The sequence below is a fragment of the Ruditapes philippinarum genome, unplaced genomic scaffold (assembly GCF_026571515.1).
Source record: "Ruditapes philippinarum isolate M1 unplaced genomic scaffold, ASM2657151v2 ctg2286_1_1_1_1, whole genome shotgun sequence".
Lineage (NCBI taxonomy): Eukaryota > Metazoa > Mollusca > Bivalvia > Venerida > Veneridae > Ruditapes > Ruditapes philippinarum.
Genome location: NW_026859524.1, coordinates 249491 through 263384, shown reverse-complemented (window position 1 = coordinate 263384; position 13894 = coordinate 249491). Strand labels below are relative to the sequence as shown.

The window sequence follows — 13894 nt, the reverse complement described above, 5'->3', positions numbered from 1 at the left end:
ACCTTATACTTACGTTAACGTGTTTCACGCCTTAAAAAGCGTGACTGATCTTAACATCAGTTGACTTTCAACTTCAGTGTAACTCAAACTCATCTATAATGGTAAAAAACTATCATTTTAATTGAAATTATTTCCCTCGCCGTATGACACAAATCAATTATTTAAAGCTCTTTATTTATTCTGAAGTAAATAAATTTGGTATTTTATATTGTTTGATATTAGACTTTTTTTTGCGTTTTCCCGGCTTATCCGAGGATATAATAAAAAAAACATACAATTACAGCGCAACAGGTTGACATATTTATTGTGAACGGTAGTGTACAATGACACTATCATGGTAAAAGTTTGTTTGTACCGAGGGATAAACTTGGAAAACCCCACACTCTCCGAGCTACGGATAACAACATATTGAGCAGTGTCAAGCAAAAAAGGTCTAAAAATGAATCAAACCCATTTGGATAATGATGGTATTAAAATAATGCTATGGCATTGAAGTTTGCGATTAAAACATTTGTTTATTACGATTATAGGATATTGGATTTAAAAGAACAGAAGAAGTGAAGTATAAAATCTGAGCTCGAAATCATCGAATCCAACTAGACCAGGAATAGATAAAATGTGTATATCAACTTCGATTTATTCAGCAATTGTCATTGTGAAATATACATATAGGATTAATTAGATCTTGCAAAATGATTTCATAATATTATTGAAATTCCAAATATGTATGATATAAACAGTTTGATTTATAGTCATATTGCAAAATTCACCCCATAATTCCAATTGACAATCACTACACTTCCCACAGTCCGGGTCAACAAGAATAACATTTGCCATCAACTTTATCATCACCATCAACAATATAATCGTCATCATCACTGTCAAATACTTCTGCTAATCATTACCTCCATCACTTTAATCATCATTATCATTACTATCAACATACTTCTGTTCATCATCAATATCATCATCATCATCCTACATATTTACCATTATCAATAACTGTTCAATCGCCATTATAACAGTCAGTGTTTTGAAATACAGCTACAAAATGTATCTCAGCTTGACAGTTAAAAGATAAGCATGTGACTTTAAAGGAACCCTAGCTATGAGAAACAGAATGTTGAAAGCAGAGCGTTAATTATCGTGATTGCCCATTATCATTTTCGTATGTATGTACTTATTTTATTTTTTTTTCGTATAATATACATGAATAAGTTGTAGTAATAAATTAAATTAATTTTCTGTTCTGTTCATATTATATGGATGGCCTATTAACACCTTCACACAGGTTAAGTGTGAAGATATTTAAAATATGACTATTTCCTGTTAGTAATAAAGTAAAACAAAAATTGCACGGCTTTCATTCTCTAAATTAAGAAAGTATACGAAATATATATGTTGGTTGTGTGGTAAATAAAATATACTGTTCTTCTAAATTCAATTACTTCTCGTTAATCTAAGAACAATTTACATTAATCGATCATACCATTTTGATATTATAATGTGTTGTACAAGTTCTTCAATTATTACATTTTGCATTTTAATTGCAATATAGAAGATAGACATATAAATTCGAGTAGCGTAGTGGTTAGAGAGTTCAGATAATGAAGATCTCAGGTTTTGAACATATTTTTTTTCGAGTTCAAATCTGCGATTGGGCACATTTCCCGAACAACAGTTTTACTTTCAGAATACGTTTTTACATTGTGTCACGTAAATTTTCATTTTTTCTTATATAATGTTTTGCACAATTTAAAGATAAACGTATGATTGTCGAGCAAAATTGATTATATTTAACTTTAAACTGTCATTGGACAGTGTGAATAGTATTATCGATTTTATTCTGTTTGAAACTCTGAATTTCATTCGCCACATTTTAAACAATTTTGGCTCAATGTATATACATGTATATTTTTTTCCATTGCTCATTTATCACCATAATTAGAATTAACTGTGTTATATTATGCTTAACCTGTTGAACGCGAATTAGAGTATAACTAAACGTTATCAAATAGCATTTTGTGAATGGTGTTAAAGGGGAACTAAATTCCAGTTCGTTGAAAAAAAGAACAACAAAAAAAAAAAAAAAAAAAAAAACATGAAAGAAAAGAAAGAAATGTCTTTTCAGGATTCGAACCAGGGACTCTACACTCAAAGAGTGAACATTCTTCCATGCTAAACGCATAAATAGAGATTCATCGGGTGGTAAAAATTTAATTTAGGCGATGTATAGTATGTTTTTATATAAGAATTATCGACACCCCTTATTTGTCAATGTTGATGTAAACAGATAATATAAGAAATAGCGAATTCGAGCTGTATCCGATCGTATAAGCACATCAAACGGTATGTTTTTTTTTTGTTTTAGGGCATAATTAACCTTCACTCCTAGCGATTTTAAGAGAATTAATTGACACCTACATGCATTAATATGTATTATGCATTCAACCAAGGTTATAAATAAATTCCTCCGGATATGACACTGATGATTTTGATCTAATGGAAAACTATTTCTTTATTATTTTCCACATGAACAAGATATGTTTATCTTAGAAAAAATAAAGCAAAATTATGACAAACTTTAAATCATATTTTTTCTACTTAGAAATATGGATGGATGATCACCATACTTTGTCTGTAGCGTTCTTAGATTATCTATTATCAAATTTGTTGAAATTAATTTGAATGGCCTGTAGTTTAAATTTAAGAGACCTGTAGAACTAAAATTAGAGAAACTTTTAAACATCTTCTGCTAATGAACTAATTGAGCTCAATATAAAAAAAATCTAGTAACCTGAGATGACATGCTTATTTAGCAAATGTCAGAATTTCACACCAATTTTGACCAACATTTGCTTTGAAAATTTTGCCTTTTCCATCAACACATCTCAGGTTAGCGACCCGGGGCCATTCTGGCTCTCTTGATACATAGTTACTCCAGTTTAGCAAGTGTACTAGCTGTGTTTCATTTTTTTTCCAAACGAGACAATTTTTTAAAATATTTTTTTTGCTATGCCAGTTTCCCAATTTCTGTCTAGGATATTGGAGCTTGATTTAATAAATAATAATTAATAATAATTAATGAATAAAATCAAATATTTTACTGCTGAAACAGTACTTTAGGATTAAGCAGGGTTTTGTGCGGTGAATATTTTTGTATTTATTTATTTATTAATAGTATTATTTTTTTTCAATTTTTGTAACAAATACAATAATTTTGTTATTTCATTCTATTATTTATTCCTTTTTCTCAAAATTGGATACTTAGAACACGTAATTCAAAAGCTATAAATAACTTTAAATGGAACACTTTTGACTTTTGAAACTTATACTTTATACATTTAAAATATTTAAATAACTTAATCTAATCACTCTTAGTATCATAAATTTATTATAATGCTTATCTATATTTCTATTCTATATATATATATATATATATTTTTCTCTGTTAAATGTTCATTTGATTAATTTATATTTACATATAAAACATTTTTTAAATTAGTTCATGAAAATTAGTTCCTGAAAATTACTTAAAACTGAAAGTGATAATTATTTGATATCACACATCTTTATTCAAATAGTATAAACTTATTTCTGACTGACCTCAGGGAAGGGCCCACGATAATGTTGTTAGAACTTTTGGCCCAACCCTTTTGTATGTACACTTGATTATGTCTGTAAAATTATGAAATTGTATATTGTGTGTATAGTTATACAATAAAATATTATTAAACTAAACTAGGATATTGGAGCCCACACTAAATACCGTATTCTGGTATATACCGGACAAGGCGCTTGGATGATAAAATGTTAATTCTTGCCTTTTTCCCAACGGGATGAACTTTAAAAGGTCTAATGCATCTTTCCACACCGATTTATGTATGATAATGAATAAAAAAAGTAATTATCGGCGAAAAAAACAGGTACAGGCTGTACAGCTCCAGTCGTGCAGTTCGAGTTCATGGAGCTAAATCACAGATATATACATCTAGCTCCATGTATTTATATACAGTATGAATAAATATATATGTAGTCAGTTCCTTTTAGTTTGAATATGGCTGCTAGTGAAAAGTGAAAAGAATTTGAAGACATGCCTGTCTTTTAAGGCGAAGCGCTCGCGCACTTATTAAAGCGCCTATCCGGACTATAAAACGCTAACAAATCGTCCTGAACGAACTCGCCGACACAGTACCGTTCAATACGGAATATAGCCAAGAAAAGAATGGCAGCCCCATTGAGACGGATGACACTTTTAAAGTTTCCTGCATTGATTTTGGTTAGTTTGGACTGCAATTCAGAACTGGTTGGTTTTATTAGCAAAATGCAAACAATAAATATTTTACACCTGAGGAACAATTAATCTGATGCAGTTCAAAGGAATAATAGATTCTTTTTTTTTTTGGGGGGGGGGGGAGAGACTGTTTATCGAGGGGAATCCGGAAGAGGCGAACTGTCGCCAAAATTATAGCTTATGGTCTTCAGCGTACCCGTTTATATACTATGACATGCCGCATCAGATGAAAAACAAAAATGTTAAATAGCGGCTTATAAAGTTTTGGAAGCCAGAACTACCAAAATTATTGTAGATCTATTTTGTTTTAGTAAAAAACCCCAAAGAACTGTTTTGCCTAAAAATCATTAGGGTAGGAAGATTTTGCAAGGTAGGAACGACAACGCTTTTTAGGCCTTAACCAACGTCGTGAGACTACCCATGGTCTTTAAAGTTGGTCCCCGGTCCAAGCATTTGAATAAGGAAGTGGCTAGCCGTACGGGCCAGTATGGCTAGGAAAAAGTTCTAGGCATAAGTGAGTCATGTATGGCTAGCCAAGACACACTATTGTCTAGCGGCACAGCTCTTAAAATTGTATGAAAGTTGAAAATGCATATGTTATTTTATGTTTAAACGAGGATTTTAACCAAGAAACAACAATTGTCGTCGTATGATTACTTTTATACGCCCGTTTCAAAAACAGGTCGTATTATAGTTTCCCCTTGGGGGCGGCTGGGCGGGCAGCTTTGTTAACCACTATGAGAAGCCGTTTCACGCGCATGAACCAGGCCTTTAGGTTAAAGGTCAAGGTCGCACTAAGAGGTCATTGAAAAACGCTTGTCCGGAGCAAAACTTCTACATGGATAAAGGGATTTCAATATAACTTGGCACAAATGTTCACTATTGTGAGGCCTAGTGTCACGTGCAAAATTATGGTCCCTACGATCAAGGTCACACATACATATGTAGCGCCCATTTTGTGCCCTACGTGCATATGTAGGGGTCAAAGTTCAGATAAAAATATGACAATGTGTATTAGGACCATTTAGTCATCATTTATTGAGGGATTGAAACACAAATGGTCATTATCATGACTACTGGTTTGAAACATGTAATTTTGATTAATATATGCGAGGTCAAGATCACTAAAGATGATTGTCAAGGTTACTTAAGATGATAAAAATTTAAAGATTTTGTCCAGAGCATACCTCCTACACATATGGAGGGATTCTAATGAAACTTCATACAAATGCTCACCACTAAAAGAAGCCGTGTTGTGCGCATGAACCAGGCCTCAAGGTCAAATGTCAAGGTCACACTTAGAGGTCATAGAAACACTTGTCCGGAGCAATATTTCTACATGCATAGAGGGATTTCAATATAACTTGGCATAAATGTTCACTTTTGTGAGGTGGAGTGTCGCATGCAAAATTTAGGTCCCTGCGGCCAGGGTCAATGTCACATATAGGGGTCAAAATTCAGAGTAAACATCACTAGAGATGATAATATTTCCAGATATTTTCTGGATATAGCCCAGAGAATGTCGACTATATGCTTATCGTTTATGCCCACATCTCTGTCAAAAACTTCTGTGACGGGCGTATATTGTGACAATGTTGCCCTTGTTAAGAGATGAATTGCCATGTTGGCTGAAGAAAGTACGGATACCGATTGTTGTCATTTTCCAGACGAGAAAAAAGAGAGTTTAGTAACAGTTGAAAAGCATCAATTGAAATCATTGTACCAGGGTGTTCGTTTGACCCCTGACACGTAAAATTTTTGAAATGCACTTGTTTGATCCGTCATAAAATCAGCTTGCATGTCATTTTTGACACGTTATAATTTCCGATGGATGCATGTGTCAATCAATAATTGCCGATGCAAGAATTTCGCATCAACAATTAGCCATTATCCCTGCCTACAGGTACAGTAGGTGTGTAATGATTTATCCGCATTAAAGCGGTTTAAGCTAATCACTGACGTGTAACTAGTGGTGGCTTGCATCTGATAGCGAGAAGTAAAACTGAAAGTATTCCGCTAATCAATATGTCGGCATATGATGTGTACATAATAATTTTCATTAATAAGTAAACAATAGTATTATGTACGCGTGCCGATTTATCAAATTTTCGTATGAAGTAACACTGAGGTAATTATTGTAATTTCAATTGTAATTTCATCGGTTAGATTCAAGCATTTATACAGGTAGAATTTTAGACTGTACCATTATTGTTAATTATCGACGCCTTTCTTTACATATCGTAACCTCGTTTTACTTTCTGGCGATGAAAACAGAAAACAATGGTTTGTTCAAAATATTATGGAACTGTTCGTTCAAGATTCTCAGCATAGTTGAAATAATGTCCATGTAGCGTTCAGGTCTCAAAATTCGAACATTCAATACCTACTTTATGCTGTTGACTAGCACGTCTTCATTTTCTCTTTGTAAAGCCTGTTCGACTTAGGATTTTCTGGCACTAAACATTCTCAACAAAGTAAAATTCAGGGAAACTTAGTTAGAAAAATTCATTCAAATTTTGTCAGTCCCTGTATAGGCTTTTATTTAGGCCACAAATATATTAACAACGAATAGGAAGCTCCGAAAATAGACAATAGTCAGATTCAGATCTACAATCCTTTATGTGCTCCGGCGATAATCAGGTTTTCTCGCAAGTCTCCGATTTTCGCGCTCTAGTCTTACTTTTCATTTGTCAGATTGCTTTTTTTACTATTTTTTAAGCACAATTCACACAGTTATAATCAAAAACGTTAAATACACTATAATATCCAGCCGAAACTGTTTGTGAAAAGCACTGTCTTTGACAGAATGACAGTCATGTAACACAAGTCAGTTTATCTTTTAAATTAGCATTAAACATTTTATTTCTCTCATTAACTAATTGGAAATTGAGGTTTACCCTCTGTCTCTGTTCGCTTATATGTCCATCCTCTCTCCGTCCACACTTACAAGAATAATGCGGCTACAAGAACAAAAGGTATGTCATCCATTCTGTCAGATTTTATGTGACTTATTTCTATTATGTAGCCAAAGAGAACATTAGAGAGGGCAACGTAGATCTCGTAACCACATAAATACTGTCTCGTCTTAAACTGGATCCCGTGATTATTCAAAGAGTACTGAAAATACGTTTATGAAACTTGAACTATGGATTGATTTAAATACGGAGACTATGAACGTCTTCTTTTTCTTCCGATGATAAAAATTCAAATTGCTTTGAAAAAATATATAACAAATTTGGTTAAAGGGTATAAAGCTATATCTTATGAGATATTTTTATAAAAATTTTCTACAGTAAAATTATATTGGTTGCATTATAAAATGGTTGATTCCCGAAAAAGTTGTATAGAATGTCTCTGTTATTTAACACACAAGAATAATCTACGTAAATAAAATATATTGTTCCGGAAAAAAACATTATTTTGCTATTTTAAGTAGGGTTTTATCCGTTTATCAATGATTTTGTCCATGCACAACTCGCCTTAAGGCAATTAATAACCATATTTATTTCATACAAGCATTTTGACAGTATTCTGCTTTAAAATTCAAACAATAATTTAGTATCAGATATACAAGTATAGCTTTATATACACTTTAAGGTACAAATATATTGTGATTATTCAAAAGTACTTTAAATATTTCTAGGCGAGAGTTATATTGTCCAATACCGTTTATATACGGCCATATAACCTGTCAGGAAACGAATCTAACATAGAGCAAACTTTATTTATGAGAGAGAAAAAAAGAGTTGTTTTTCAGCAGTCGTGAATATAAAACTGTACAAACGTCATGATTATCCAATGAAAAGCTACGTTTCAAACGTTCAGTATTATATATTTTGATATATCATTAACTTAACACCACACCCGACGAGAATGACATGATATGTTGAACAGTAGACCAAACGCATTTATTTTAATGTTTTATTTTTGCACTAATATATAGATAACTACATATCTACATTTAAATTTAACTATGATTAATTCAAGTACAAGTACATGTTATAAATATCATGAATACGGTTGCTGAAATGCTCCATGTGTTTATTTCTAAGAGAAGCTCCTATAACAAATAATGTTGAACAAATTTATAGTTTTGATACATCATCTAATATTACTTATATTAAGAAATAAATGAACTGGTGAACTGGTGACTCACTCTTTATCCTACTGTTACACTCAAATGTGTATGTGTTATGAATGATACAAAAAAATTTTGGCTGAAAATGTAAAGCATATTTAAAAAGCTGAACCACTTGTGCAATGTTCCTTTTTTGGAAATATAGAATATTTATCTATGAAAGCATAATAGTATCTAATCTTAGGTATGGAATACAGGCTATTGAAAAAAACGATCAAATTTCAGGAAAAAAACTTCTAGAAGAACAAAAATTCAAACAGTATATATACTGATACACTTAATTGTACGAATTATAAAAAATGTTTATAAGTACACGATTTTAATTTGATTGAAACACACGTTAGGGAAAATAATTTTTTAGTAATAAATTATTAATTGATTAAGATCATCAGTTGATAAGTTGAATATCTGAGACATAATACAACGAAACAATCGAACTGAGATAGGCATCTCGTTATCTTCTTATCCAATCAGGCGCAAGCGCCACGATCATTGCAAAAGAATATTTTTTGAGCGTGACAAGCAACAATTATAAGCCAACTATTATAAGCCAACCTTTTGCATTGATATGGTATTATCAGTAAGTATGAAAATGTTTCAGCGTTTTCACTTCAAATACTAACGTCGTGTGTATATTTGATGTACACACTTGAGCTTATCTGGTCGATAGTTGCATGTCCCATTATGTTATGTCCCGGCAAAATGTTCAGATTCCTGTTATTTTTTACATCAACCACTAAGGCATTTTTACAATATCTATCAAACAATCTTATAAAATTTCTTTTTAAACATTTCAACAAAGCAATTGTGTTGTTGTTTCCGAATTTTTAAACCAAGCATATTTTGTTAAGATTGATATGTGATATGATAAAAAATTCTTCAGAACCTTTTTTGCACATCAAGTGGTACTTTGTGCAGTAAAACTGGTTCTACATAACATTCTTTATTATTTTAGTTTCTCGTAAGTATGATCATCTGATGTGTTAACAGGCTCCGCAACATCGATGTTCATCTCATTTCTTGTACCTTGAGATGTTTGTGTAGTGGGTGTACCAGACATCTCTGATAAAGAACCTTCAAAAAAATAAAAAGAAAGCTGTATATCAAATATAACGCTTTTGAAACTGAGTGCAACAATGATGTATTATTATGTTATCGGTGCTATCTATCCATTTAAAGTATCATACTGATTGGAATAAATAGTTCTTATGTATGTGAAATAAAAAGATGGTAATACCAGACAAAGCAATCATTGACGTTTGCAAAGCTGCCCTTGTTAACGCATCGTTTAACCTTTCCCGAACGCCCACTTTAATGGAAATGAGAAAAATTGGAATCTATGATTCACAAAGAAGTTATAACATTTTACTTTCAAGTAAACTTGTAAGAACTACCAAACCTAAATGTTTAATGGTATAATTATAGAATGTTCGACTGTAAAACATATTGGCAAATATGAGGGGTCAGATTTTCTTTGAATGGGATATCTACTCTTAAATTATATACATAAGGGTATAAAAGCTAAAGAGTATTTTATTACATTCAGTGCTAGTGTGAAATAAAGGTCAGTAAAATATTAATCAATGTAAATTGTAAACAGGATAATAAATGGAAATTCAATAGCTATTAAGAAAATATACCTTGCATGTCCGCACTTTTCTTGCGTTTTGTTTGCCTAAAAAAGACAGAAGCATGTTGTATATTATGGTCAATGTAAAATATTTGATGTTTTTATTATGGAACAAAACAAAACTAGATGTCATATAAGAACCTCAATGATAATTTATTATAAAGCTTGAAGAAATTCAGCAAAATCTTGAAAATAACAAAGTTAATGAGCAAAAACCTGATTGTGCTTTTGATGTCAAAATACAATATTTAAATATTATGTAGTATACCCAAAACATTTTTAAACTATATAAAACCAGGTTAATATATTTGTAGAATGTTTATGGCCTTTATTTAATCTTTCAATGTTATTTACCTGAATCTAGATTTAAGGAAGATAAATGTTCCAACTCCTGTTACAACAACAACCAAACTAGTAACCACAGAGATTATAACTGTTATGTAACTTATTCCTTGTGCCGGCTCCTCACTGACTGTCAATTTATTGCCAACCGCGTCTGAGATATAAAGAAACACGTTTTAACCAAGATCATGAATATTTTCATACAAATAATACATGTAATAGATAAACAATATGCACATTAATCGTAAAGTGTGGAATATTTAAATAAAGTTTATGCAATTGAAACATTAATAACGAAAGTTGATTGAGTTTATATATTGTGATTTCATAATATACTTACCAATTGTACCCGGGCAACTAAAGGAGCATGCTCCAGAAGAGATGCTGCAACAAGGACATCCATGTCTGCATATATTCTTACAAAGTGTTCCAAATCGTCCAAGTCGACAAACACTGCATAATCCACTGTCGATATAGCATTGAAGGCATGTACCTGACTTACATTTAAAGTCGCACCTAACGCCCCAAAAGCCAGGCTTGCATCTTGTACACAATCCATCTGCTTGTGAGCATACATCACAATTTGATTCATTGCACATGTTCAAGCAATCTGTACCCCAGTATCCAGCTTTACATGCACATTCGCCTGTCTGTTTTTTACAGTTCCAGGAGCACGATTTCCTGCACAAATTTTCACAGTAGCTTCCCCATTTACCAGTTGGACAACTTCTGCATTCCCCCGAATCTTTGTCGCATGCATTTGACGAACAACTCCCGACACATTTATTTTTACATGATATACCCCAGTAACCATTTTTACAAATCGAACAGGCACCATTGCTTCTATAACAACTCTGACAATTTTTACTGCATGTTTTATTGCAATTGGTTCCCCAATATCCATTATTACACGAGTCGCAATATCCAGTAAATCTTGAGCATGTATTAGAGCAACCAACACGACAAGTGTTATTACAGAATGTACCCCAGCGTCCATATGTACAATAATCACATTGTCCAGAGTTTATATCGCATCTCCTACACGGGAAATTGCAAGTATTATTGCAATAAGGACCCCAATTGTAGCCTTTACAAGAATCGCAACGTCCATTATTTTCATCACACGAATAACAAGTTGAAGCACAAGTCTTATTGCAAAATTCACCCCAAAATCCCAATTCACAATTACGACACTTCCCATTATATCTATCACAACTGGTACAGTGAACAATGCAAGGCCTATCACATATGTCACCCCACAATTTGTTTCTGCAAGAATAACATTTTCCGTCATCTTTATAACAGCTTCCACTGCAATAAACACTGCAGGTGTTGTTACAATAACTATCCCAAAATCCTCTGTGACAACGAGTGCAGATACCATTTAACTTGTCACATGACCTGTCACAATTTGTCGGGCATTTTTTATCGCAGTTATCTCCCCAAGAGCCAGTTTCACAAGCTCCTACTGCGCACTTGCCTAAAATAAATATCAAAATCAAATTGTGTTCAACATAAGCAATAAAATGAGTAAAATAGGTACACATAATACATATTGTGCATCCATGTGCAACATATTTATATTTATAACTTGAAATACGATGTAAGAATGTCTATGTCTCATCCCTGTTAGTAACAAGTTGTTAACTTCTTATGCTTGTATCCTTACATACTTTAGATAATTGTTTTTTTATGCTTCCACCACCCTCAATCAAATGTGACTAGTGCCACTGCAGTGAAATTATATTTGACATATCAGTATACTGTCAATCATCATAGCTACATTTCAGTACATAACGATGAATTATGTAATAAAAAGATTTTTTTTGTAAATTTAAACATCATTTAGTAAATCATAATCTAAAATTAAAAAAGGTTGTATTACTACTCACAGCGTAACAATATCACCAAAAATAATATTATAAAGCGAACGTTCGTCTTCATCGTCGATATGTGGGTAACTTTCCATGTACTTTTCACAAATTGTAAATTAAAATTGGTTTTAAACATCTATTCTAAACTTCCTTGTTATTCAATCTAAAAAGAGGCTAATAGATATTTTGCCAAACTAAAAACAAAATATCGGTCGTTGTTATTATGTAAGTTTCTGTTTAATCTATTTTCAATCCCTATAACACATAACTCTTTCGTGATCTTCCTGCTGAAAACATCCAATAGAAATAATCGTGAAGGCAGTGTTTACACCACAACTTTAAAATATTTGAATGTTTTTACGTAATATTGGTAAAGTGACATTGACGAATTATATATCCATAATGGGTACCTGGAACTATATTTAACAAGTCAAGTTAAATACAAAAATGTTGTTAAAAGTTTGAAGTTACAGACACGTGTCAGAAATGCAAATTTAGCATTAATTTAAAATAGAAATATTTAAATTGGCAAAAGCAGAATATTTTGTGCCAACAATCGAAAACAATGCGTTTTTTTAAGATATCCCGTACCTTTTTTAGGCTTTTCATAGAGTTCACAAAAAATGGAAGACGGACAAAACTCCACACCTAAAAAATGTAAAGAGTAGATAAACCCCATACATGGATTTTATAGAGTGGACAAAAACCACACATCTTTAATTTTGTAGACTGGAAATAAACCGCACTTTTTATTTTTTATTTTTACAGACCTTTGATTGACAAAAAAACTGGCATTGTTGAGTGTAAGTTATGAATTAATAGATGTTACCCTTTAATTTTTATTTAACAGTTTGTAATATTTGAATATTTACTTTTTGAGTTTTATTTAACAGTTTGTAATGTTTGTATAGTCTTTTATTATTCAATCACATTGTATTGTATATTGAAATAAAATAAAATATAAGATACAATTAACAACCATGATCAAAGGCTATGTAAAGGAAAATAATCTAAATGTAACTATATCAAACTTTCGTTAATCTTTTCTCACAATAACTTGCATGATCAAAGTCATATGAATTTTATGGAAACAAAAATTGGAAAGATTTGGGTAAAAAATAGATGTGAAATATTATGATTTCATGATATTATGAATAAATATTTAAAATTTCATCCAATCAAAATCATAACATTTCTCATTTATTATGAATCGATATGAAATATTATGATTTTGATTTGATGAAATTTCTAATGTTTATTCATTAAAAATCCCAATGTTTAGTTATTCTTATACAATTTAAGGCCTAATATATTGAAAACCGGGAGTACGAGGACTTACATACAAGATAAGATAAGATAAGAATATTTCATTTCAGTCTCATTCACATTATATATACACATTTTACATATCTAATCTACAATTTGCATATAAGTGACCAATCAATTAATGATTTGTAAGAGACTATATATTTATATTGATATAGAACACGTGTACATTGTAACATCTAAAACCTAAAACTGTCTATGTATTAGTTAGCACAAATCTAAAAATATTAAGATTGACTAGAATTTGTGCATTTACCTTATGCAATACAATGTATATTTCACAATTTAAA

General features: G+C 31.6%; 1 protein-coding gene across 1 annotated transcript; it reads right to left on the bottom strand.

The window, feature by feature from the left end:
* Positions 1-8291: 8291 nt before the first annotated feature.
* LOC132756858 (multiple epidermal growth factor-like domains protein 10) lies at positions 8292-13036 on the bottom strand. Its single transcript, XM_060748004.1, has 5 exons — positions 12297-13036; positions 10745-11884; positions 10417-10558; positions 10073-10107; positions 8292-9506 (listed from the first exon to the last, which is right to left on the bottom strand). The coding sequence occupies exons 1-5, from the start codon at positions 12412-12414 to the stop codon at positions 9379-9381; spliced, it is 1563 nt and encodes a 520-aa protein (XP_060603987.1). The 5' UTR covers positions 12415-13036; the 3' UTR covers positions 8292-9378.
* Between the last annotated feature and the right edge of the window lie 858 nt (positions 13037-13894).

Bases quoted from the DNA above. Each gene is read 5' to 3' on its own strand.
- LOC132756858 (XM_060748004.1), bottom strand. From the start codon at position 12,414: ATGTTTAAAACCAATTTTAATTTACAATTTGTGAAAAGTACATGGAAA. The intron at 11,885-12,296 runs GTGAGTAGTAAT...TATTTATTTTAG, and splicing joins TTTGGTGATATTGTTACGCT to GCAAGTGCGCAGTAGGAGCT. The intron at 9,507-10,072 runs GTATATTTTCTT...ATTTTTTTGAAG, and splicing joins GAAAAGTGCGGACATGCAAG to GTTCTTTATCAGAGATGTCT.